General features: G+C 34.9%; 2 protein-coding genes across 3 annotated transcripts; both read left to right on the top strand.

Annotated features, from left to right (window-relative positions):
- Positions 1 to 3,098: 3,098 nt before the first annotated feature.
- LOC107625198 (ATP binding microtubule motor family protein) lies at positions 3,099 to 10,094 on the top strand. 2 transcript variants are annotated; one of them, XR_015905246.1, is made up of 25 exons: positions 3,111 to 3,347; positions 3,471 to 3,672; positions 4,065 to 4,194; positions 4,313 to 4,468; positions 4,581 to 4,918; positions 4,999 to 5,137; positions 5,696 to 5,793; positions 5,887 to 6,043; positions 6,142 to 6,211; positions 6,291 to 6,367; positions 6,593 to 6,646; positions 6,724 to 6,804; positions 6,897 to 7,008; positions 7,092 to 7,178; positions 7,354 to 7,529; positions 7,625 to 7,786; positions 8,058 to 8,165; positions 8,261 to 8,419; positions 8,511 to 8,594; positions 8,710 to 8,915; positions 8,997 to 9,098; positions 9,198 to 9,307; positions 9,414 to 9,565; positions 9,712 to 9,979; positions 10,027 to 10,094. XR_015905246.1 is itself a non-coding variant. In XM_016327776.3 (24 exons), exons 2-24 carry the CDS (start codon positions 3,482 to 3,484, stop codon positions 9,892 to 9,894), a joined length of 3,132 nt encoding a protein of 1,043 aa, XP_016183262.1. In that variant the 5' UTR covers positions 3,099 to 3,347; positions 3,471 to 3,481; the 3' UTR covers positions 9,895 to 10,094. The 2 variants fall into 2 exon arrangements, 1 of the variants encoding a protein (XP_016183262.1); XM_016327776.3 differs by having other exon boundaries at positions 3,099 to 3,347; positions 9,712 to 10,094.
- Positions 10,095 to 14,584: 4,490 nt separating this feature from the next.
- Positions 14,585 to 15,272, top strand: LOC107625200 (zinc finger protein ZAT11). The gene has a single exon (XM_016327778.3). It carries the CDS (start codon positions 14,645 to 14,647, stop codon positions 15,155 to 15,157), a length of 513 nt encoding a protein of 170 aa, XP_016183264.1. The 5' UTR covers positions 14,585 to 14,644; the 3' UTR covers positions 15,158 to 15,272.
- The last annotated feature ends 11,393 nt before the right edge of the window (positions 15,273 to 26,665 follow it).

The raw sequence follows: 26,665 nt of genomic DNA, 5'->3' as shown, positions 1-26,665 counted from the left end.
CGAAATGCTAAAATGACACTCCCCTCTCCTCTATTTTATAAATGTACATTTCCCTCCCTTCTAACTTTTAAAAAACTTCCTCTTTAATCCATTTTAAACTTTTTGTGTTAACTAATGTTAACTTTATTCATTTTTTAAGAAATTTTTTTTAAAAAAAATACCTATTAGCAAAAATTTTATTTTTTATCATTAAATTTTGCTTACCAAAATATCCTTTACTAAATTATTCTTTTATTAATTAAATTGTATTTTTAAAAAATTTTAATAATTATATATTTTTTTTCTAAAATACCCTTCAATAATTTTTTAATTATTAAATTATAATTTTACCAAAATTTTTGTTAACAATTTTTTTTATATTTTACTATTAATTTTTAGATATCTATATATATTATTTTAACATTAAATAAAAAATTTTAGTAAGATTATTTTTCAATATCAATATATATTAATTGTTATACGTATTAACGGTGGTAAGATTTTTTTATTTAATATTAAAATAATATATATTGATATAAAATTAATAATAAATATAAAAATAATTGTTAACAAAAATTTTAGTAAAATCATAATTTAATAATTAAAAAATTATTAAAGGATAGGTATCTTAGAAAAAAATAATTTAATTATTAAATTTTTTGAAAATATTTTTGTAAAAATACAATTTAATCAATAAAAGAATAATTTATTAAAGAGTATTTTGGTAAGAAAAATTTAATGATAAAAAATAAAATTTTTGTTAATGGATATTTTTTCAAAAAATAATTTATTTTTTCTTAAAAAATGGATAAAATTAACACTAGTTAAAACAGAAAATTTAAAATGGATTAAAGAGGAGGTTTTTTAAAAGTTAGAAAGGAGAAAAATGTACATTTATAAAATAGAAGGGAGGAGAGTGTCATTTTAACATCTCGCAGGGGAGGGGAGTGGAATTTTCTCTATATTATTTTAACATTAAATAAAAAAATCTTACAACTGTTGGTATGTATAACAATTAATATATATTGATATCGAAAAATAATCTTACCAAGATTTTTTTATTTGATGTTAAAATAATATATATTGATATCAAAAAATTAATAATAAAATATAAAAATAATTGTTAACAAAAATTTCGGTAAAAGTATAATTTAATAATTAAAAAATTATTGAAGAGTGTCTTAGAAACAAATAATTTAATTAATAAAAAATAATTTATTAAAAAGCATTTTAGTAAACAAAATTTAATGACAAAAAAATAAAATTTTTGTTAAAAGGTATTTTTGTAAAAAATAATTATTTTATCTTAAAAAATGAATAAAGTTAACGTTAGTTAATACAAAAAATTTAAAATGAATTAAAGAAAATTTTTTTTAAAAGTTATAAAAAAATATATATTTTATAAATAGAATGAAAAAAATATCATTTTAACATCTCAGAGAATAAAAAAAATGAAATTTTTACTAATTAAAATAATTAAATTATTTATTTTTTAAAAAATTCTGTTCCTTTATTTTTGTACAAGTTTAACACTTTAACTAAATGATAAGGTTAGGCACATCACAAACATTTATAATTACCGTCCTCATTAGAAGAGTTACTATCTTTTAAACCTGGAGTTATGTGGTCCAACTTGCCAATCGACCCAACACGTATAGTATTATCACATATCAGCCTCCCATAGCCACGCTAGCTACAGATCACATATAGCCATCACAGAAAGCACCATATAACTTTCAAGGTAAGAAACTAAGCATTCAACTAGAATAAATGAATAATACATACATGCTAGGAATTTTAATATGTTGTGGAATGCACTAGTTCTCAAGGCTTGGTTAAATTTGTGCAAATTGATGAATCATATAGTCAAAGTGATATATAATACTTTGGATATTGTTATTGATGATGATGTCATTGATGAAGATCGGAGTGGCAATGAGGCAATTAGAGATGAGTTTTCGTCCTACCTTATCCTGTCTCATCCTATAATAATCTGTATCGAATTCGCTTCGTTTTTACTTGTGGATAGTAAAAAGTTAAATTCTAACCCGCTTTTGTGGGTACTCGTTCCGTTCCTATCATTATTAAAATTTAACAAATAAAATTAAATTTTAAAATTTATATAACTATCATTACATATGTAATATAAATTAAAATAAAAATTTAAATATGATATAATATTATTAATCATTTTACTAATTATTTTATATATATATTACATATATTATATATTAAAAGTATATATATTTATATATATTATATATATACCAAGACGGGTAGAGACGAATTTAACCTAAACTCGACCTCGTCTCACTCCGTCTAAGAATCCGTCCTGTTAAAAATTTGTTCGGCACGAGGACAAATAATTATCCATTTCGAATGGTAGGATGTGGTGAATACTCACGAATTTAAAAATAGTGTTGTCACTCCTAGATAAAAATGGCAATATAATTTTTTTGAATTGAATTCACTTTAGATAAAATGGCAACATAATTCTTAATGTGACATTGACGATAATATTGTGTGATTTACGCCGTGGATTGACCATAATATTATGACTTACTAGCGGGTTATGACCTACATGATAAATTTGGAATATCAAAATAGCAGCAAGAATTAATTATAATATTCTAATTCTAATTTTAGCATTATAAGAAAAAATAGCGTTGGTATAAAAAAATTGTTACAAAAATTTCTAATGTGTTTGCAAAATAAATTTGTAACAAAAGTAAATAATTGACGATTTTCAAAACCAAAAAAAAAAAAAAAAAAGACGATTTCAATTTTTACATTCACTCTGACAACTAAAACAGTATACTTAACCTATTTTTTACATTATAAATCAAAGAAAATAATTCCATAAATTTCTAATACATTCTTAGATATTTAATATTTAATATCTATCCCATGAAAAACATGTGAGATGGGACTGACATACATGTTGGTTGTTAAAAAATTCATGTAACATTATTAAATCCAAAATTAGATTGTCACCTACAATTCAAACTTTTTTCCGTAGAAAGTAGACACTATATTGGAGCTTGTCCAAATTTATTTAAATGAAAAATTAAAAAAGGCGAAGTTTAAACTTTAAATATTGGGTTTGCCGTGGCTCTAGTGGTTGGAACTCGCTCAACGGCTATCCCAATCTATGCTACAGTACAACACTATATACTCTCAAATAGCCGTTGCTACTTCACCTTCTCTTTTCAATTTGAATTTCTCTTCATCACTCTCTCACAACAATAAGAACGCGAAGGGGAAGAAAGGAAAAATCACCGAAAAGCAAACAACTCGAAAAGGATCTCTTTCCTCAGATTCTCGGATTTAATCTGCTTCTCCCCTCAGCTCAGACTCACCACCACAAGGTATATTATCCTCTCACGTTTTGCACTTTAACGTTACTTTGGTAGTTTAAAAAAATAAAATCACATGGCAACAAGTGTTTTTTTTTTTAATTCTAATGTCTGTTTTGGGTTTGATTTTTCAAGGTTAAAAGAAAATGATGCCAATAACGCCAGATCAGTGCAGCAAGAAAGTTGGATCAGGGATGACGGCGTCACCGTCTCCGTTTCTAACGCCTCGACCAGAACGACGTCGACCTGATTCAAGAGGCTCGGATCGGAACTCTAATAAGAACCACCGTCACGAAAAAGATAGCGAGACTAACGTCCAAGTTTTACTTCGCTGCAGGTCCTCGTCTTCTTCTTCTTCATGAATTTTACCTTGTGCTTCGCAATTTTGAGATTTTTTTCTTCATATATGTATTATATTGTGTTAGATTTTGGACCTGGCAACCTAGCAACTAGCATTAGTTTTATGATCCAAGCTTCGTGTACTGTGTTTTATCTGTGGTGTATAGTAAGAATTTTGAATTTTGAATTTTGTATTGCAGATTTGTATGTCTTTTATTGATTGTTAACTAGCCATGGATCTCTCTGAATGTTATGTTTGGTTTACTTTGGATTAGCATTTTTTAGGGTTAATAGATGTTATCATTGAGACAAGAAATGTTGTATTTCTCCAAATTATGGCTTAGCTAACATGCTCTTGGATTGTTGTTTTATTTATTTTAATTTATTCAGGCCATTAAGCGATGATGAACAGAAGTCGAATGTTCCTAAAGTGGTGACATGTAATGAAAACAAAAGGGAAGTTACTGTTATGCAGACTCTAGCAAACAAGCAAATAGATAGAGTATTCACCTTTGACAAGGTATGCAATACTTGCTTTGCTTCTATTTTAACTATCTTACTTTGATGTGAATTTCTTAGTTGTAGCATAGTGTGATCATTCTTTGGTTAACATTTCGACTTCCTGTTTATTTGGCAAGGTTTTTGGACCTAAAGCACAGCAAAGATCAATCTATGACCAAGCAATTGCACCAATTGTCAATGAAGTTCTTGATGGATTCAATTGCACTGTCTTTGCTTATGGCCAAACTGGGACTGGTAAAACTTATACAATGGAGGGTGGGATGAGAACTAAGGTATACAATACACTATGTGCCACTGCCCTAATTTCCTGATGCTAGTTAAAATGGTGTAGTGTTTTTCTTTTTTATCAAAGAAATTATCTAATGACATGATTAATTTGTTTAGGGTGGTGATTTGCCTGCTGAGGCTGGTGTTATTCCACGAGCAGTTCGCCAGATTTTTGACATTTTGGAGGCACAAAATGCTGACTACAGCATGAAAGTGACTTTCCTTGAACTTTATAATGAGGAAATAACTGATTTGTTGTCCCCAGATGAGAATTCTAAGCCCATGGAAGAAAAACAGAAGAAGCCTATAAACCTTATGGAAGATGGAAAGGGTTGTGTGTTCGTGAGAGGCCTTGAAGAAGAATCAGTTTACAGTGTAAATGAAATTTATACCCTGTTGGAACGTGGAGCATCGAAAAGGCGCACTGCAGAGACGCTGCTTAATAAGAGAAGCAGGTAGACCTGGTTTCCTTCAACTAAATTTGTTACATTTCTTGTTATTCAAATATCTTTTAATGAATATTATTTTGTTGCAGCCGTTCCCATTCAGTGTTCACTATTACTGTCTATGTGAAAGAAACAGTAATTGGTGATGAGGAGTTAATTAAATGTGGCAAGCTTAATCTTGTTGATTTGGCGGGATCAGAAAACATATTGCGGTCAGGAGCACGTGAGGTAATGAAGAGCTTCCTCCTTTATCTCACCTTTTTGTGATTAGTGCTGCATGGTAATATGTAATTGCAATTTGTCTTTTTATAAATGAGATAGATATAGAGCAACGTGGGGTAATGAAGAGCTTCCTCCTTTATCATCTCAGCTTTTTGTGATTAGTGCTGCATGGTATTATGTAATTGCAATTTGTCTTTTTATAAATGAGATAGATATAGAACAACGTGGTAAGAGAAAATGATCAAAATATGGCTCCTTTATCATCTCAGCTTTTTGTGATTAGTGCTGCATGGTATTATGTAATTGCAATTTGTCTTTTTATAAATGAGATAGATATAGAACAACGTGGTAAGAGAAAATGATCAAAATATGGCTCATATTTGTCACTAAGTTAACTTTTCCAGATATATCAGCAGTGGATTACCTTCTCCAACTATAGCTTGTTTCTCTTTGTCTATCAAAATATGAGGACTATACTTGTTTCTCAAGTATGCAACTGAATGTTAATATTATTGAAGCATTAAATATCAGCATATCTTCAATGCTGTGTGACAAAATTTGCAGGGACGTGCTAGAGAAGCAGGGGAGATAAACAAAAGCTTACTCACCCTCGGACGTGTCATAAATGCACTTGTGGAACATTCTCCCCATGTGCCTTACAGGTTCACCATAACACCATGTTCCTGTGCTGTTCAGAATTTGAAAGACATGTATCTTATATTATGCATGCCACTTGGTGTTGTTTATTGTTTCAGGGACAGTAAGCTTACTAGGATTTTGAGAGATTCCTTAGGGGGTAAAACAAAAACATGCATAATTGCTACCATTTCACCATCTACTTATTGTTTGGAAGAAACATTAAGTACACTAGATTATGCTAGTCGTGCCAAAAACATCAAGAATAAGCCTGAGGTCAGTTATTAAATGCAGTTATTATCTTCTTTTTTTTAAATTTACTTTATCATTTTAATTTGCTTTGTGGTGAATGTCACTGCTTATTCTTTTAACAGGCAAACCAAAAAGTTTCAAAGGCTGTTTTGTTGAAGGACTTGTATATGGAAATTGAGAGAATGAAAGAAGGTACATTCAACATTATCATCTTAAGTTTTGGAATATAGGGAGAATCTTGTATCAAACCTTTTTTCCAAAATGAATGCAGATGTGCGGGCTGCTAGGGAAAAGAATGGTGTATACATTTCTCACGAAAGATTTGCCAAGGAAGAAGCTGAAAAGAAGGTCAAGCATACTTGTTTTCAATATCTACATATCTGCCTAATGTTACAATAGGTTTCGTCTTAATTTTATTTACATCATTCTCTGATAAGAATAGCAAGATTAAGGATGTCTACACTCCCAAGTTTTTAGCAGAAAGCTCAAATAATAAGATTAAGGATGTTCTGTATCTTGTGATATTACCTATTTCAGTTTCCGCAATCTAATATTGGCTTGTTATCTATTCAGGCAAAAGATGAGAGGATAGAGCAATTAGAGAATGACCTCAGCCTTAGTCAAAAGGTATTCCCTGGAGTATATCAGGTTGACATTTTTCTATTCTGTCCCCAAATCTTGTCAATAATTAATTTCAATTTCAGGAAGTTGACAAGTTCCGTGAGCTCTATCTAACAAAGCAAGAACAGAAACTAGATTTGGAATGTGAACTGAAGGATTGCAAGGTGCGTGGAGGCAAAACCTTTTTTCTCTATTGCTAATCACTTAAAAGTTTCAGATTAAGAGTATCTTATCTCAAATTAAACAACTGCTTCAGGAAAAATTAGAAAAAACTAGCAACACCTTGCGAGATCTCCAAGAGAACTACAGGCTGGTAGTTTCAACATTGAAGGAGAAGGAACATACAATTTCCAAGCTACTGAAATCAGGTTTATTATCAATTGTCGCATGCTGGCACATTTGTGCTGTTTTTGTTCAGTATATATGATTTGCTTTATTTTATCTCCAACAGAAAATGCCTTAGTCGGGCGTGCGAAGGAAATGTGTACTGATCTGCAGATCGCATCAGATCATATTGATTCACTCTCCTCAAAATTAGGTATGATTTACTATGCTCTGAACTTTGACGACCACCATAAGAAATTTTCTTCACAGGAAAATGAGACTTAAAATTATTGTTATGCATTGGATAAGAATGATCAATAGAACCTATACAGGTTTTTGCAGGATATATACTTTCTTTTCTTAGGTATCTTATTTTGTTAATCTCACAGATCAAAAAGAAAGGATGGAGGCAGAAAATCAAAAGATAATATTGAATTTCGGTTCTCTTCTAAACGAGGGCCTAAAAGGCTTGCAGACAACCATTGCTGGGTCTATTAGTCAACAGCAGAAACAACTGAGGTGCATGGAAGATCATGTCTCCTCGTTCCTCACCAGTAAATGTGAAGTAAGAAAAATGGATAAAAGAAATCTTATTTCAATTTCAATCTATGTTTGCCATATTTTCTATTCATTTTTTAACTAGCAGCAATCTTTCATCAGGCTACACAATCTCTAGAATCAAGGATCAAGAAAATGACTGAGATTTATACTTCAGGAGTAGAGACCTTGAAAGGTCTAGCCAATACATTACATATGAAAGCTTCGTCTGATATGGAGCAGATGCAGTCTCAAGTTTCATCACAGGCATTGGCTGTTGAGGAGGTAAGAGCTCATGCAAATATTGCTTGGTTTTGTTAGATACGAAAACATGGTTATGCAAATGGGTTAACTCGACTATATTTAACTAAAGTTCACTCTGCAAAATTTGGGAAATTTAACTAAAGTACTAAACTCAGCAAAATTTGGTTTATTTCAAATGCTCACATCCACCTTAGTTGGACAGTCGGTGTTGATTGTTCATGAATAATGGATATAAATTTAATGGTTCCTTTGCTTTTTACTTTAACTTTCAATCCCTTTCTCTCTTTTGTAGTTTCTTGGTACTGCTGTTCATGAAGCCAACGATGTTATATGCAATATCCAGAATTCTCTTGCTGAGCAAAAGCAGCTACTAGCTTTCTCTATCCAACAACAAGAGGAAGTACGTTCTACTTACAACTTTTCAATTTTTTCTTGGTTAAAAATATTAGAACTTAAAACAATTATTTAATCATGCTATTTCATCAATCAATGTAGGGATTGCAACAAAGTTTGACTTCAGCACGAGTGGTTTCTGAGGCAACTGTGAACTTCTTTAATGACATTCATCTGAGATCTTCAAGAGTCATGGAAATTCTCGAAGAAACTCACATTGAGAGGTCCAATCATTTAACTAATTTTGAGAAGAAGTTCAAGGTAGGCAAATATTTTGTGCCTCCGAGTTACTTATCTCGTCATCTCTAAGTTAGCCTCTCGTGGTTGATTTCCTTTCTAACACATGTAACAGGAAGATGCTGTGAGAGAGGAAGAGAAAGCCTTAGAGGAAATTGTAGCAATTTTGGCGAGATTGACTTCTAACAGAATCACTATGGTCAATCAATCAATTTCATATTCATTTTTTATTCATATTTCTCTTCTTGATATGTACAATTCATATCATGTCAACTGCAGTAGTGCGTGCTGACTTGTCGAAAAATATGTATCAGGTCTCAGAGGCATCAAGAAATATGCAGGTCATGAGTACAAAACAGTCCGAGAGACTCCAGCAAGAGATGTTCAACATTCAGCAAGTTTCAAAAGATGCAACTAAGGAACTTTGCGAATATGTAGAGAATGCAAAATGTCATTTTGTGGAGCAGATATTCTCAGCAAATGAAATCAAGTCCAGCATGGAAAATTGTCTCTTGGATTGGTAAGCTTTCATTTTACTATTTATTTAGTAAAAAAAAAAAATCAGACACATTTTTATGTGATTGTTAATTATGCTCTGTAGCTCAAAGAAAGTGGACTGCTCCAAGCTGCAATGGGAAAGTGCTCACATGTCCTTAAACAATATCCACAAGCACAGTCTTGTAAAAATTGAATCTACAGTGAAGTAAGCTTTAGATCACATATTTTAGTTTTGTTTATAATAAGATATTTGACTATAATCTGATTAGTTCTAATGCTTGTAACTACTATTGATGCTTAACAGGGATAATATCATTAAAAATGATGCTCTAAATCAGGACTATGTGTCTGCGTCATTGACTTTGGATTCAGATTATACTGCCGGAACTCGCAACTTGTTAACAGATGTAAATGGTAAATTACTAAATTATTTGACTGAAAATATATCAGATGTAAATGGTTTTCAGTTTTCATTTCTTTATTTTCTGAGGCCTGAGAAACAAAAAACTTTTACTTCCAGGTGCACTAATGCTAGACCACGAAACCAAGAGGGAAATTGATTCTATGACTAAACAGTGGTTGGAACAGCTTAACTCTGTTCAACAGAAGCATGATGAAAATATATCAAACATCTCTGTCCAAGCAGATAAAAGCCTTGTTTTAGATTACGTGGTATGTGAAACTAACGAAGAATTTAATTGTTGTTGATCTTGTTAGGGAGACAGGAAAAAATTAGCCAATAACTAACAGAATTCGCACGTCCGAAATCCAAAATTATGTGACAATCTCTTTATGATGAATATTGTTTCTGTTCTTAGGTTGACAAGAATACAAGTCCAACATCCTATAAAAGAACTGTGGTCCCAAGCCATGCTTCCATTGAGAAGATGAGAACTCAGATTACAGAAGAAGGTTCCACGCCCAACCATACAAAATGGGAAAGCAAAATTCCACTTCCATCAGCATCTCCAAATCGGACACCATTTGCAAATGTGAACTGATGAAATTAAGGCAATTGTTTAGTTATCATGTGTACAAGTAAAAAAGCTCATCAACTGATGAGTACCACTCCCATGTATCCTAAACATTTTGCAATTTGTTAGCTTACTTTAAAAGAATGATAGTTGGGGAACATTATGATGCTTGTGAACATTATTATTAGTTTAATTAATATGGGTCTGCAATGGCTGCATTTCCCAAATTTGGGGATTTGCGTATTATGGGAGAGATTTGTAACTAGGCTAAATAGGTAAGAACGTTAAACGGTGAGAGTGTTTTGGTGAATGATGGAAAATTCAAGGGCGGGAAAAAGATAGCGGTGTTAATCACAACACATCTTAGAAATCGTTGGGGCTATTTCGATACCCCCGTCACCTCTCGTCTCGCATGTGTGAGAGGAGATCGGGATATTAAATACAATTTAGAGTGTATATCTCTTTCTAAAGAAAATACTAATGTTTTCAAGCTCAAATTTGATTGGTGGTGAGTACGGGTCGGTTTGGTTCGGATTCATGATAAAATTAGAATCGAACTGATTAAAATATAATTGGTTCGGTTTGGTTTGGATTTGTATTTTTTTGTACATGTACCCGAATCAAACTAAACCGATTAAGAACAGATTGGTTCGGTTCGGAATAATTGGGTACCCGATGACTTTGAAATTCATAAAAAAAATCAAATTTTTATTTTAAAAATTCAACAAGTACAATAAACATGTAATATCAATAGAAATAATCCAAACATGTTAAACACCAAATCATTAAAAATTAAACTCATTAAAATCCAAACATATTAATAGTGAATAATCTTTGTCTAATGAAAAAGTCATATATATATATATATATATATATATTTTTATTTTTTTATTTAATTAATATATGATCGGGTTCACGGGTTGGTTCGAGTTCTATACCCTCAGAACCAATACCCGAACTAATACCCGTTGGTTCCAGAACCAATTTAATTGGTTTGGTTCAGGTTCGAATGGATAATCGGGTACCCGCTACCCATGCTCACCCCTAAATTTGATGATCATTTTTATTTTTGAAGAAGAAAACTAGTAAAAAAGAAAATAGTAAAAAGAGAAAAAAAATGGTTCGTCATATTATTAAGAATAAAAGAATATATTGTTAAGTTAGATGTGTAAATCTTTTTTTAAATATTAATTCTGATCAATATAGTTAACAAATAATTAATATTATTGTTAAGAAATAATTTTTTTTGTGACTAAACAGAAAAAAAAAAACAGAAATAAAATCAAATTAATTAGCTAGATTCATATCTAAATCTATTAGTTTTATATCTAAATTAATTGAGCTCACTCTATGGTTGACTCCAATTCGAATGAATGTCTGTGCTAGAAGCAGCTGATTTAGCCATACAATCTGCAACACTATTTACATTCCTCTGAATTAAAAGAATAGAGACTTTCTAATTCCAATTTATAACCTCTTGTATATGCTTTACCAAATTCTATTTCAGAATATCCTTACCAACTATTCTTTGGTTTACCAAGAAAAGAGCTTCTAAACAGTCTGTTTCACAAATAACCTTACGAAACCCACTATTCCAAACTAGAAGTAAACTTCTCCAAATCGCATACAATTCAGCAAAAAGAACACTGCACACTTCGACTTTTCTAGTGCAATTTTTCAACCAACATCCATTAGAATTGTAAATGATACCAAAATCAGTATAGCCAAAAGGAGCAAAACAACTAGCATCTCAGAATGAACTGGAAGTGAAACCCAATGCAAACAAAGCGAAGGAGGAGACAAAAATTGATGCAAAGCAAAAATAGTGTGGAATTCCCTTACTGAACTACGAATCAAACTCACCACTTTACTAGCACTCCAAGAGTCATCTATATTAAATAAGGCATGATTCTTGCTTCTTCAAATCCACCAAATGGTCGAAACGAAAAGAAAAACATCTCCACTCCTTGCACTTCTGTAGAGCCAATCATGTAAATCCGAGTTATCTGAATACATGCCTAAAAGGTTCCAGACTTTCTTGGCATTAGGGGTCTCCCGAAGACAATGAAAAATGGATTCAGAACCATTCTGACACCGATGACAATTGCTAGATAAAGTTAAGCCACGATCCAAACAAAACTTTGCCGTTGGAATAGCATTATGAAGACGGAGTCAAATCAAGAACTTGTACTTCTCAGAAATATACAGTCGTCATACCCACGACCAATTATCACGCTCATTCCAGTCAAACTTTATTAAGAAATAATTTAACAAAACATACTAGTATTTTCTAATTTTTCAAATTATTCTTTCATATTTAAGTAAAATCACCAAATTCACAATAATTTGCAATTCACAATGCTTCATGCCCCCATATTTAAAAATTTCAGCCATGGGAAGTTATATAACAGAATTTTCTTTTACTGCTTGTGAATGCAAGCTACATATTATATATTATATATTTTCATTTATATATGTAGCTTCACCACATTGTGCTGTACTGCTGTTCCTTTTCATATTAGACTTACGTGCATAAGAAGAAAGAAGTTTCTCACACTTTCCACTACATGGACAATTCTCCGCGTAATTTTTAGCTGGCGCCTATGGCGGCTTAAGTATTTGGCTGGTTTTTGAAGTGTTTTACTAGACAACTAACAAGAAACCTAAGAGAAAAAACATGATTTTGCTACCCAAAAATGGGGTGCGCTTCACAGCAGTTCTGTTTGAATGGAGATTAATAATATTATTCCTCAGACATTTATGCGTTTACATTAAGGTTCTTTATTTGACTTTTGGTTACTAGAAAATGGTGTAATAAAATATTCCGAGAAAAATGACATGGAAGCTTCATGGAACTGTTGTGCTGGCTTGTTTGACAAGGATATGGAAGATTCATACAAGTCGATTGCTCAACCGTGCAGCCTTACTCGGTAGCATAACTGCAAAAACACTGCAAGTTGCAATCACACGCTTATTAAAGTAGTAGAGGTAACGAAGCATGTGAGGGTCACGTGGACTACTGAAAATAAAACTAAGTGATTTAGTGAGAGAGTTTAATTTTGATATACTTAATTATATAAATTAATTTACCTAGTCGTTTACTTATATCTGTTTTTTTTTTATGATTATTCATATATTTAATGTTAAATATAATTATTTTTTCTGATCTAATAATTATTTTTTCTGTTTTTTTACTAATATTGTATTAAAATTAAATTATTTAATCCAATAAAATTACTAAAACTGAAATAACAAATATTTTGATCCTCTAATAAGTAATAACAATTTTATTTTTACTCACAAATATTACGGATTTTACTATCCAATAAGACAGATTTTTAAATACGAATAACATATATTTTTACTTAAAACTTAAAAGAAATAACATTTTTTTTTCCACTTTTCAAACACATCAATTTGGCAGGTTCGACTACATATGACTTGTATATATTTTGTGTTATTGTATAATTACTATGATATTTTATGTTCTTATTTTGTTTATAACTATTCGATGAGGTTAGACATCCAATTTTATGTATATAATAAATTATAATTATATATTTGTTATATTAAAAATTGTTTTATTATTTTAGCGGTAATTAGTAAATATTAAATAAATTATTTTTAAGCTATTTAGATTAATTTTTTTATTATTTCTCAAATATTATTGATATATAATCTAAGGTCTATAAGTTTTAAGAATAAAGGACACTAATAAGTAGAGTGAAAGTTTGTCCAGGGTGTTAAAGAAAGTGACAATTTGATCTCTAATAATTCTTGGGTCAGACAATCTTATTTCTGATTTTTTTTTATTTAAAGTTTTTAATGATATGAATAAATTATAGAATATAATAGTTTATTAAAATTTAAAATTGAAAAATGATCACGTATTATTTCAATAATTAGTTATAGATTAGTCCTGTATATATCCTACTTTTTAAATAGTACGTGCAAGTTTTGTTTTTGTTTTATAAATTGATGGACTATTCGTGAAGATAGATTTGTGATTAAACCTTTGAGTGTAATAAATAAAATGTTAGAGACGAAATTGTAAGACACAGAAATTACACCAAATCTGGATTACTTTAATGTTTGTTTATTCTAATTCCGTGTATTGTGATCTACGTGGGCATCACTTACTCATGAAATCATCATGATATCCTGTTTTATATTTAATTATAACCGTTATTTTTTTATTTATATAAAGATATCTATATCTTTTAAATTTTAAATTTTATTTTAGAGAATAAAATGTGATATTTTATTATTTATTTTATAAATAGGACAAAAAAATATAAAAAAAAAATTATTCAAAAATAAAAAATTATATTTTATTCTCTAAAATAAAAATTTAAAATGTAGAATATCTAAATTTCTGTATTAAAATAAATAATTTTATTTAAAGAGATATGACATGTGACAATTAGATATCTATTAGATATCTAAATTTCATCGATGAGGAATCTTCCAAATTAAGTTAGGAAACCTATTAGATACGATAGCGCGCAATTATGTAAGCATCCACGAACGTAGTTAGAACTTTTAGAACAAAGAAAGTCAAAAAGTCCAACTAAATTGTTTTTTGCTGAACAAAATAGAACCTTTCCCAGTTTCCGTGGTTTCCAAGTTGAACCAAACAATACCTTTGACTTTCTCACCAAGTAATATAACTCCCCTATAAATACACACACACACTTCCTCATTCTCCCAAAATTCATTCATTCACACACTCAAAGCTTAATTATTCACATATACGATTCATTCATTCAAATTCTTCATGACAGTTATCAAGAGAGAAAGAGAAACAAACAATGGAAAAGAGAGCATAGATTATTTGGCAAATACCCTAATGTTGCTCTCAAGTGCCATAGAATTGAAGAGTAGTGAGAAATTCGAGTGCAAGACATGTGGCCGCAAGTTCGCATCTTTTCAAGCACTTGGTGGGCACAGAACCAGTCACAAGAGACAAAAGCATAATGGTGATCATGGTGATGAGCAACAACTCAAATCAGAGGCCAAGAAACCCAAGAAGATGCACGAGTGTTCAATCTGTGGAATGGGATTCTCTTTGGGGCAGCAATTAGGTGGCCACATGAGAAAGCACAGAGAGAATAATAATAAAGGGTTTTCTTCTAATCCTATAAACCATGCTGTTGTCAAAGTTCCGGTTTTGAAGAGATCAAATAGCAAGAGGGTTATGTGTATGGACTTGAACTTGACGCCATTGGAGAATGATCTCAAGTTGTTGTTTGGAAACAAGGCACCACGAGTTGATCTTTCTTTCTTGTGATGTATAGTTAGTTAGGACTTAGACAGATATTTTTATTCGTACTTTTTTTCAATTATTTTTGGCTGTAAAGATTCATTATTGATTTATATATATTAGATGATTGATTCATTATCAAGTTTTGCTTTGTGGTGGTTTATAGAGGAGTGCTAGGGGTTAACAACTTTTGGTATTTGTAGCCATCAAATAGCCATCGATAATGGTTTTAATGGTGTGAGATTGGTGTGGGATTTCATCCAATGACTCACTTTTTCTTGTTGGTTACATGCTGGCCAGAATTTGAAAAAGTTGCTTGCCTCCTAGACTTTTCCTATACAGTTAGTGGTTTCACTATTTGTAGTTAATCATTCTTGCATCTAAATTGGGTAAGGGAAAAGCTTTTTTTTTTTTTGAATTTTATTGATGAAATGACTATAGCATCCTTACAATGTCATAACCAAGCAAAGCATTGCAAAAAGGTGGAACAGGACGGATATATTCATTACCTAGTGGGGTCCAATGAGATTTAAAAAATTATTGAGTGGTTTTTAGGATAAAAAATTTAAATATAGAGTAAAGATGTGTGTTATTTTTTTGGAAATGGACGTTTTCTTATGTATATAGAGACAGGTGGATATTGCAGAAGTGCAGGCACAACATGTAGATAATGTGTTGACTCAGCATGCAGCTCACGTGTTGGACATGTGTCCAAATCTAAAGCAACATGCAAGTTCTGTATTGACACGTGACAACCATTCGTCAACACACATAATGCGTGATTCCTACGTGGCAGGCAACATGCAGGGTGTGTGTTGCACACGTGGCGGACGTTGGTTGGATGGTTTAGCAACACGTAGCCTGTGATGTGAGTTTTCCGTCTATAAAAAACAAAGCTCGTAATCATTTTGCTTCATTCTGAAAAAAGTGTTTTTGAAGAACTGAAGATTGATGGTTTAGAAGTTATAATAAATTTTTGTTGCAAGTATAGTTTCTAAACCAAGCAATCAACCTTTCTTACAAAAGTTTTGGTTGTCACAAGTAATAAACCCCTTTAAAATTGATAACCGAAGTATTTAACCTCGGGTCGTCTTCTCAAGGAATTGCAGGGAGGTGTTCTTATTATTGGTTATGAGTCTTGTAAATTGGGGGTTTTGAAAGTAAGGAACAAGTAATTTAAATGATAAATAAAATAAATAAATAACTGTAAAATAAACTCTTAGCAATGTATGAAAATTCAGAAGTCCTATCCTAGTTATTCTTATGAGAATTGAGTTTAACTCCACTTAGTTAACCTTTACGAGAGTAAGGGAAAGTCAAGTGGATTAATTAGTTAGATTCTCAAGTCCTAGCCAACTCCTAAGGAAAGACTAGAGTTAGTGAAATTCCAGTCAATTAGAGGAATTAATCAACAATCATGATAAGTTTAATAACTCAAGAGCCTCCAGTTAATCAATTAAAGCCAAGAATATAAAAAGCTAAATAAGGATCATAAGTTTGAAATACCTCAATTGTATTAATAATAGAAAATCAATCTAAACATAAAGAGTTCATAAGCCAATTTAGCAACATAAGTAATTAAATAAAAGCATTAAAGTATCTGAAAGTAAAAGAGAAATATAAAGTAAAAAGAATATTGAATCTGATGAAGAGTTGAAATCCTAAATCTTTTAAGAGGAATCCTAATCCTAAAACCTAAGAGAGAGGAGAGAACCTCTCTCTCTAAAAACTACACCTAAATCATAAAAAGTGAATAATCGAAGGCTTCCTCATGAATGGATGCATTCCCCCACTTTATAACCTTTAATATGTGCTTCCTGGACTTGGATCTGGACCAAAAAAGGTTTCAGAAATCGCTGGGAGCATTTTTTGCAGTTGCTGCACGTGGCGTCTGTCACGCGTCCGCGTGGGTCGCGCGGTCGCGTCATCTGGGAGTTTTCCTTGTCACGCGTTCGCTTCGGTCACGCGTACGCGTCATTGTATTCTACTCAAGGCGCGCGTCTGCGTCAGTCACGCGTTCGCGTCGCTACCTTTTCGCGCTAGGCATGCGGCCGCGTCGTCCATGCGTTCGCGTCGCTACCAGTTTCTTCAAAAACTCCATTTTGTGCTTTTCTTCCATTTTTGTATGTTTTCTTTCCATCCTTTAAATCATTCCTGCCTTAGGAGATCTGAAAATACTTAACACACAAATCACGGCATCGAATGGTAATAAAAGGTAATTAAAATAAATATTTTTAAAGCATAGGAAACATGTTTTTCACATATATCACATAATAAGGAAGGGAAAGTAAAACCATGCAATATACATGAATAAGTGGGTGAAGGATTGAATAAATCACTTGATTTGAGCACAAAATATATCATAAAATATGGGTTTATCAACCTCCCCACACTTAAACAATAGCATGTCCTCATGCTAAATCCAAGATAAAGAGTAAGGTAAAGTGGTGGAATTTCATGCAATGCATTCTATTCTAAATGCAAACTACCTAAATGAATCATGTAATTCTAGTTATTATTCACTTGTATATAAAACTTACATGTAGTTAAATTAATTCATATCCTCAAGGAATCATATATGCATGGTTAAACCCTAGATAATGTTAAAGCACTTGTACAATTGAGATGGGTAAAAGTATTTCACAAACTTGCAAGATAATTAACAATTAAGCAGAGATATATGGTGATGAGCTATTGAACCCTCACTGGATTTTGTGTTTACTCTCTAGTCACTCAGTGTTTATTGGGTTAATCACTCTATTCTTTTTCCATCCTTACTTTCTATAACTTTGTTCTTCATCTAACCAATCAACAATTATGGAATATAGACATACAAAAATCATGAGGTCTTATTCAAGGTTGTAATAGGGCCAAGGTAAAGGTAAGGGTATATGTATAAGGCTAAGTAAGCTAATAAAGTGAATCCTTGATTAGTCTAAGATCTCACCTAACATACACACTTTATATAAATTAAAGTTCCTTAACCTATTTGCCCAAATTTTCCCATTTTGAATTACAAACTCATGCATTAAATTTAATTTTGTCCCATGTGCACTGATTCTTTTTTTTTTAATTTGCAATTGGGGAATTTTTGTATCCCCTTTAAATACTGAAATATTTTTTTTATATCAATGCACATGGTAATTCAATTGTTTTGATTTCACATGAGCATACTTCCCAAATTTTGTTTTTGAAATAACTTATTCTTTTTAAATTCCTACTTTGTTTCTATCATCCCATGTTCCCATAAAATTTCTCACACTTAAATTATGCACAATTTCTATCTTAAGCTAACCAAGGATTCAACTTGGGATTTTTAATTTGTTTTTCTGCTTAAGGCTAGAAATATGGTTTATAGAACAAGAGGGGATTAAAAAGCTCAAGGGGCTAACAAGGGTGATGTAAAAGGTAGGCTAATTTGGGATAAGTGAGGAAAAATTCAAATGATGGCCTCAATCATCTCTTGGTATGTATCTATATTCTATAATTGGACATATAGATTAAAACAAAGTAAAAAATACCAGAATGAAAAAGAAGGGCAAAACACACAGGAATAAGATTTATGGTTTGAATGTAACCATACAATTAAGCTCAAAACTCACAGGCTGTGTGTTCTCTAGCTCAAAAATCATATATCAGTTATGTATGTCATGCAAGTAGAAATCAAGAGTTCCCATTATTCTCAATGTAAATCTTAGGGTGCCTTTAAAGTTTTAGTGTTCCTCTTTGAAGAAATGTTGTTAATTAACTAACATGTAATGCTATATATACAAAGTGTGTGGATTGTTTTGATTCTGTTAAAGTCTCTAGTTTACTCCTTTTATTTTCAATTAAACCAAACTATTATATACTAAAAGGGTAAACTATACTAATTAATCCACATATTCTATAACTAATAAGTTTAGAATTCCAAACTAAACTAAATGGCTAAGATATAAACTAAAGTGCAAAATGCGGAAATAAAGTAAAAGATACAGCAAAAGAACAATGTATAAGTACTGAAAAATAAAAATAAAAATATAGAAGAATACAAAATAAGATAAAAAGAGTCTGTAGTGGTTCACCAAAAAGAAATACGCCAGGGATGGCGACCTCCCCACACTTAAAATGTAGCATCGTCCTCGATGCTCACTCAAGCTGGGTGTGAAGGAGTGTCATCACTGGAAGGATGGGCTGCTGATGTCTTTGTGGTGGCCGGAGGGTCTGCAGTCTCTATGAGGGTAGCAGGATCGGTCTGCTGCAGTGGAAGCGCTGACTGTAGAGGAATCTCTGGGTCTGCGGCCTGAATCTGATGTGGCTCCTCAGGATGTGGCGCAGCCTGCTATGGTCCTGCCTGCTCAGCCTGGGTGGGTGCCTCATCCTCATGATCATCCTCCCCCATCTCAGATGTATCAGAAGGGGTGTCAAGCTCGGAGGGGATGTCGCCGTCGGATCGGATCATCAACTTGAGGTGCTCATAACGTCGCTTGTTGCGACGCTCCATGCGATCCAGACGGGCGAAGAGTCGATGTACCAAAGATAAATGGGCTCAGGAGCAGGTGGATGTGCAGTGGACGGGGATGGGGCAGTGGATGCAGAAGGGGCAGCTGAAGATGTGGCTGCCTCAGCAGAAGCGGTGAGGAATGGGGGTCTGTAGCCTAAAGCTTGAAACTTCCTGCTGTGAGGGATAATCTTCTTGCAGTTTGTAGCAGGTGACTTCTCATCAGCAGGCTCCCAAGGCATGTCAGCTCGACGGCCGAGCTGGGTGATCAGATAAGGGAATAGGAGAGTGCCTCTGACATGGACCCTGGCCATGTAGTACCGGATGAATCATGGAAGATACAGGTCCTTACCCTCCATCACACACCATATGAGGGTGATCATAGCAGCGGGCAGCTCCGTCTCATGAGTACTCGGCATAACAAAGTTGCTCAGGATCTGGTGCCAAAGCCGAGCCTCATCATTCAGATACATCAGCTTGATTCCCTTAGGCATTGCTGTATTCTTTCCCATGACCCAGGGGACAGTAGGATCAAGGGCTATCCTCTGCTTGACAGCATCCCAGTCAAATCTCATATAGCGCATATCCTTCTCAGCCTTCTGGTAACCATCAGGCTGGTCTGACTTAGGCTGAAGCTGTAGAATGTCCTCAATGGCTTCCTCAGTGATCAATATCTGTTTCCCTCTGAGGTGCACTGCATCCAGGGAAGTCTTGAAATAGTTGCAGTAAAACTCTCGAATCCAGGAAGCATTGACCTCTGTCAAGTCCCTTTCCAAGAAGAACCAGCCTCTCTGTTTGATCTGATCGAAGGTGTACTGCTGTAGTTCTTCTGGAATCTTCAGAGTTCTCTCCAGGTACAGGTTCCTGGAGGTGGCAAACACTGGATACTTCAACTCACAGTATCTGTTTGCAAATTTGACTTGATCAGTGGCTAGGAGAAGCTGGTCAGCCTTCTCCTGCGGGGTAAAGTACTTTTTCCGCCAGGAGTCATCATGCAGAATGTCCAGGATGGACATAGAGGATTCGCCTCTTTTCTGTTTTCCAGTGGTCGCTTTGCCCTTTCCTTTGCGCTGGGTGTCAGACATCTTGAAAAGCAGAAATTTCAGGATATAATTGAAGAACAAAAGCTGGAAAACAAGTAGGCAAATAGGATGTATCAATGTAAGCATAAAGGCAAACGAGCAGTAGAATTATGAAATGAGTTAAGTATATGTGCATTATGGATTGTATTTGAGTTAGAAATCAGAGATGAAAAATCACAATCCAAAATGTAATATAAGTAGAATTCATGTTAAGTAGGAAAAATAATAATCATGCCTTGAGTTAGAAAGTTAAAGTAAATAGTTAAAAATCAAAAAGAGAAGTTTGAAAGTTAGATCGGTTGAGATTGAAAAAGATGTTAGAAAGTGGAAATCAGTGAGTTAGGAGAAAGAAAAATAAAGTGAGTGGCATTGATAAATGTTTCCTAGTAAAAAGAATTTCGCAATTTTAAACAACAGCCAACTCATATTCAAGCAAGAAAATCAGGTTGTTGATGATAATCATATAGATACATGAGTAACAAAAATTAAAATCTAATCATCAATAATGCAATATATTAACCAGGAAATCGAAAGGAATAAGAATGTTGGCCCGTGCGTTCATGAAATGGTTTGGGTATAGCGAAGTAATGCAAAATTCAAAATTGCCAAAACTAGAACATGAATGAAAATAAAAGAATTTGCAGAAAATTAGGCAGCATTCCGGCTAAAATTTGATGTTCCCGGGTAATAAACAGCAAGCAGAACAGTTCATATAAATTAAAATAAAGCTGCAAATAGACACAAGTAATATGAACATGAAAGAGCAATGTAACAGCAGCATGAAACAGTAAAGAACAGCATATGCAGAACAAAATTACAGAATAGGTAAAACAAGCAACAAGTACGGCACAATTATCAGGCCTAAATCCACTAACCACATTCTAACTACCTAACCACCTAGAATCCACTACAAACATGCATCTCTAACAATCCTAATTCGAACATAAACTGAAAAATATGCAACTAACTACGAATGAAAGAAAAATTGGCGTTTTGCAGAACCTGGTATGCGTATGAGCGGAGGTAAGGGCAGAGAGATAGTGGTGGGGATGTGGCGGCGCTGGGGGGCATGGCGGCGCGGTGGTGGAACAGGGGCGGTGGCAGGGGGTTCGGGTTGGGGTAATGGTGGAGGGGGGTGGTTGTGGTTGAGAAGAGGGGGTAATTGTTGTGGTGGTGGTCGGTGGAGGGGGCGGTGGTCTGAGGCTGGCCGCGGGGGAGGGGTAGCGGTGGTTGATGGAAGGAAAAGAGGAAGAAAAAGGAGAAGGAAGGAAGGAGAGAGGGGAGTGGGTGTCGCGGCGGGTCTGGGTGGTTGGGGGCGGTGCGGCGGTCGGAGGTGGTCGGCAGTGGTGATGGTGGAGCAGAGGAGGGGGTTTACAGAGAAGGGGAGGAGAAAGGGTGTGTATGGGGCGCGATGGGGTTAGGGTTCGCGTGAAAAAGGGTTAGTGATTTTGAATCCACGCGAATGCGTGGGGCACGCGATTGCGCGACTAGGTTGAAATGGGATTGACGCGGTTGCGTGATTGACGCGATCGCGTGGTTTGGGTAGAAGGTGGTTGACGCGGAAGCGTGGGGCACGCTACCGCGTCGCTAGAATTTGTGCTAGACGCACGCTTCCAGTGTCGTTCAGCGTAACTCTCTATCTCCATTTAGGGGGGCCATAACATCCACGCGCCGCGGACGCGTCGCTCACACTTTTGCATGGGATGAGTCTTTTGCAAGTGACGCGTTCGCATCACGGATGCGAATGCATGGGCCGTTTCGTGCTAAACGCACACCAGCCGCACGATTCCAGCCCAGGTTTCTGGGCGTTGGATCTTTACGCCGATTTCCAAGTCACGCGTTTGCGTGAGTGACGCGGACGCGTGGGAGGTATTTTTCGCAAATCACGTGAACGCGTCAGCGACGCGGTCGTGTGGAGCAATTTGTGCCAAAGGCACGCCTCCAGCCACGTTTTCGCGTGACTTTCTATTCACTTTCCTTTTCTACCTAATGCACTTGTGACGCGGACGCGTCAGCGACGCTGTCGCGTCGCGTGCGATTTTTTTTATATGCAATTATGCAGTATGCAATGCTGATGCAAATGCTATGAATAAAATTCAGGTTCAATGAAAATAATATAATATAAAAACAAACAAAACAAAATAAAATTGAAACAGGAACGATCATACCATGGTGGGTTGTCTCCCACCTAGCACTTTTAGTTAAAGTCCTTAAGTTGGACATTTGATGAGCTTCCTGTTATGGTAGCTTGTGCTTAAATTCATCCAGAAATATCCACCAATGTTTGGAATTCCAGCAGCCTCCGGGGTCCCAAACTAGGCATGTAAAGCTTTTGAGCAGCTTCAAACAGATTCTCAGGCTCCCGTGGTAACGAATGTCAGAACAGATTCCAGGATCCCAAACTTTGCTTTTGAATCCGCCTTTGTCTTGCTCTATATTCTTCCGTTCGGGTGGTTTAGAGGTTGTTTCCTCACCAGGGTGACCAAACGTCTTCCGAGACCCATTCAATTGAACGTGATACCAATCCTTGCACTTCGAATCGAAGCGTGGAACCTTATTGACTCTTGTACACCAGTTTTGAGTACGAGCCATTTTCCTCTTACTCTTAAAGCCACAGAGAGCTCTAAGCTGGCCATCTGTTTCAAGCAAACCATATTCAAGTTGAAAAGTAAAGATAAAGATAAAGGTTAAGGATTGTACCCACTTGAAGCTCGTATTAGGTGGTAATGGCCTTGGGATAGGTGTTTCCAGTGGTTCTCTAAGCTCTACTCCCTTGTATTCTTCTGTGAATTCCTCCACTTCTTTGCAAAATTCTTCAACTGCAACTGCGTCCTAATCAAAGTCTTCTATGTCTTCCTCGTCACTCAAGTCATACGTTGGAGGTTGAGAGAAACCTACCTCGATGTCATCTTCGTATTCACTTGGACAAGGTTCTTCAGGCTCAAGGAATTCAGTTGCGGATGTGAGTTTATGACTAGGAGAGCTTGATTCAAGATCATCACTGCCCATGGAATCAACTTCTTGGTCTATTCCGTCCAATTTTTCACAAGGTATATGCATTGGAGGTTGTGCACTATCCTCCCTGGCATCAATTTCGAGCTTCTCGGCGGAATCCTTTACAGTTCTTGATTCCCATGGAGGTTCAGCATCTCCTAAATCTTCAACCACTTCTTCTTCTACAACTATCATGGCTTCCTCCACTTGTTCCAATACAAAGCCATGCTCCTTATTGTCCACTGGAGTTTCTAGGGTCTCCTTCATGCTACGCTCTTCATTTGATTCTCCACATGTAACCATGGGAGTACTTTGAGTGCTCCGATATCGGGAAGCTATTATATTTACTACCTCAGTTAAGGCAGTAGTGAGTTCCAGTACGCCCCTTTGTATCTTTGCTTGCCCTTGAAGAAGAACACAAAGTTTGTCATTCATTGGAGGTTGGGGTGGATATGAGGGTTCATTGGTTGGGAGAGAGGGTTCATAATAAGAATGTGGTGGTTCTTGGGAGTAGTTGGATTAGGATTGTGGTGGATAAGGGTCGGATGGTGGCGAATGGTGAAAAGGAACTTGTGAGTGTGGTGGTTCAAAGCTACGTTGAGAGGGTGGTCTATAAGCACAGGGTGGGACTTGTTGGTAATTACAAAGTGGTCCACCATATCTACCAGCTTGGTATGCATTGTAGAATGGTCCTTGCCCATGATATCTCGGAGGGTGTTGTTGCCTAAAGGGTTGATCAGATCCTTTTGGCTCCATCCATCTTTGATTGCTTAGACTTTGATGCATATTCCTGTTATAGCTTCCACTTCTTTCAACAAATTTAGAACCAAACTCAAATCGATAGGGGTGAGAATTCATAGTAGCTAATAGAAATAAAAGGAAAAAAAAAAACAAAAACAAATAAACAAGTAAAAGAAAAATATTTACAATAACCAATAATAAGGCACACGTTTGCAATTCCCCGACAACGGCACCATTTTAAAGAACTGAAGATTGATGGTTTAGAAGTTATAATAAATTCTCGTTGCAAGTATAGTTTCTAAACCAAGCAGTCAACCTTTCTTACAAAAGTTTTGGTTGTCACAAGTAACAAACCCCTTTAAAATTGATAACCGAAGTATTTAACCTCGGGTCGTCTTCTCAAGGAATTGCAGGGAGGTGTTCTTATTATTGGTTATGAGTCTTGTAAATTGGGGGTTTTGAAAGTAAGGAACAAGTAATTTAAATGACAAATAAAATAAATAAATAACTGTAAAATAAACTCTTGGCAAGGTATGAAAATTCGGAAGTCCTATCCTAGTTATTCTTATGAGAATTGAGTTTAACCCCACTTAGTTAACGTTTACGAGAGTAAGGAAAAGTCAAGTGGACTAATTAGTTAGATTCCCAAGTCCTAGCCAACTCCTAAGGAAAGACTAGAGTTAGTGGAATTCCAGTCAATTAGAGGAATTAATCAACAATCACGATAAGTTTAATAACTCAAGAGCCTCCAGTTAATCAATTAAAGCCAAGAATATAAAAAGCTAAATAAGGATCATAAGTCTGAAATACCTCAATTGCATTAATAATAGAAAATCAATCTAAACATAAAGAGTTCATAAGCCAATTTGGCAACATAAGTAATTAAATAAAAGAATTAAAGTATCTAAAAGTAAAAGAGAAATACAAAGTAAAAGGAATATTGAACCTGATGAAGAGTTGAAATCCTAAATCCTTTAAGAGGAATCCTAATCCTAAAACCTAAGAGAGAGGAAAGAACCTCTCTCTCTAAAAACTTCATCTAAATCATAAAAAGTGAATAATCGAAGACTTCCTCATGAATGGATGCATTCCCCCACTTTATAACCTTTAATCTGTGCTTCCTGGACTTGGATCTGGGCCAAAAAGGGTTTCAGAAATCGCTGGGAGCGTTTTCTGCAGTTGCTACATGTGGCGTCTGTCACGCGTCCGCGTGGATCACGCGGCCGCGTCATCTGGGAGTTTTCCTTGTCACGCGTTCGCTTCGGTCACGCGTACGCATCATTTGTGTTCTGCTCAAGGCGCGCGTCCGCGTCAGTCACGCGTTCGCGTCGCTGCCTTTTCGCGCTAGGCATGCGGCCGCGTCGTCCATGCGTTCGCGTCGCTGCCCGTTTCTTCAAAAACTCCATTTTGTGCTTTCCTTCCATTTTTGTATGTTTCCTTTCCATCCTTTAAATCATTCCTGCCTTAGGAGATCTGAAAATACTTAACACACAAATCACGACATCGAATGGTAATAAAAGGTAATTAAAATAAATATTTTTAAAGCATAGAAAACATGTTTTTCACATATATCACATAATAAGGAAGGGAAAGTAAAACCATGCAATTTACATGAATAAGTGGGTGAAGGATTGAATAAATCACTTGATTTGAGCACAAAATATATCATAAAATATGGGTTTATCAGTTTTCCTCCAAGGTCGGTACAATGGAGGGCATTGTAAATATAGTAGTTTACTACAATGGTGAAGTCGTACGAAATACGTATGAGGGTGTGTGCTTTACGTGTGAGAATATGTTTTCGTTTGTGGTTCCGTGCACTATAACATTCGCTGAACTACAGTACGAGCTCTATCAAAGCATAGAGGCTAACATTGTAAAGAGGGTGACCAACATTCTCTACAGGAGTTCGGTTGTGGTATTTGGCAGCCTAATACAATTTGAGGTTATGCCAATCATCGACGAAATAAGTATTCAACGGATGTTTCGTATTCACCGGCAAACTTAGATACAACACCTGAGGATTGAGTTATACGTTGAGTTTGAGCATATTGTTGCAGATGAGGTTCAACATGACCCAGATGTGCAAGATGATAGAGTTGAGGCGTACTTGGGAATGAACGATGAGAGCGATGATGAGTTCGAAGCTACGTACGAAGTTGGTGATGAGGGCGAGGACGAGGGCGGCGATGAGGGAGGCAGTGGCAGAAACTTTAGCGGTTCCAACCGCAGTTAGTC

This window comes from Arachis ipaensis, chromosome B2 (genome assembly GCF_059453495.1).
Source record: "Arachis ipaensis isolate K30076 ecotype BB chromosome B2, ASM5945349v1, whole genome shotgun sequence".
Lineage (NCBI taxonomy): Eukaryota > Viridiplantae > Streptophyta > Magnoliopsida > Fabales > Fabaceae > Arachis > Arachis ipaensis.
This window is presented reverse-complemented; position numbering and strand designations above follow the sequence as displayed.

Bases quoted from the DNA above. Each gene is read 5' to 3' on its own strand.
- LOC107625198 (XM_016327776.3), top strand. From the start codon at position 3,482: ATGATGCCAATAACGCCAGATCAGTGCAGCAAGAAAGTTGGATCAGGG. The intron at 3,673-4,064 runs GTCCTCGTCTTC...TAATTTATTCAG, and splicing joins CAAGTTTTACTTCGCTGCAG to GCCATTAAGCGATGATGAAC. The intron at 8,595-8,709 runs GTCAATCAATCA...AATATGTATCAG, and splicing joins CTTCTAACAGAATCACTATG to GTCTCAGAGGCATCAAGAAA.
- LOC107625200 (XM_016327778.3), top strand. From the start codon at position 14,645: ATGACAGTTATCAAGAGAGAAAGAGAAACAAACAATGGAAAAGAGAGC.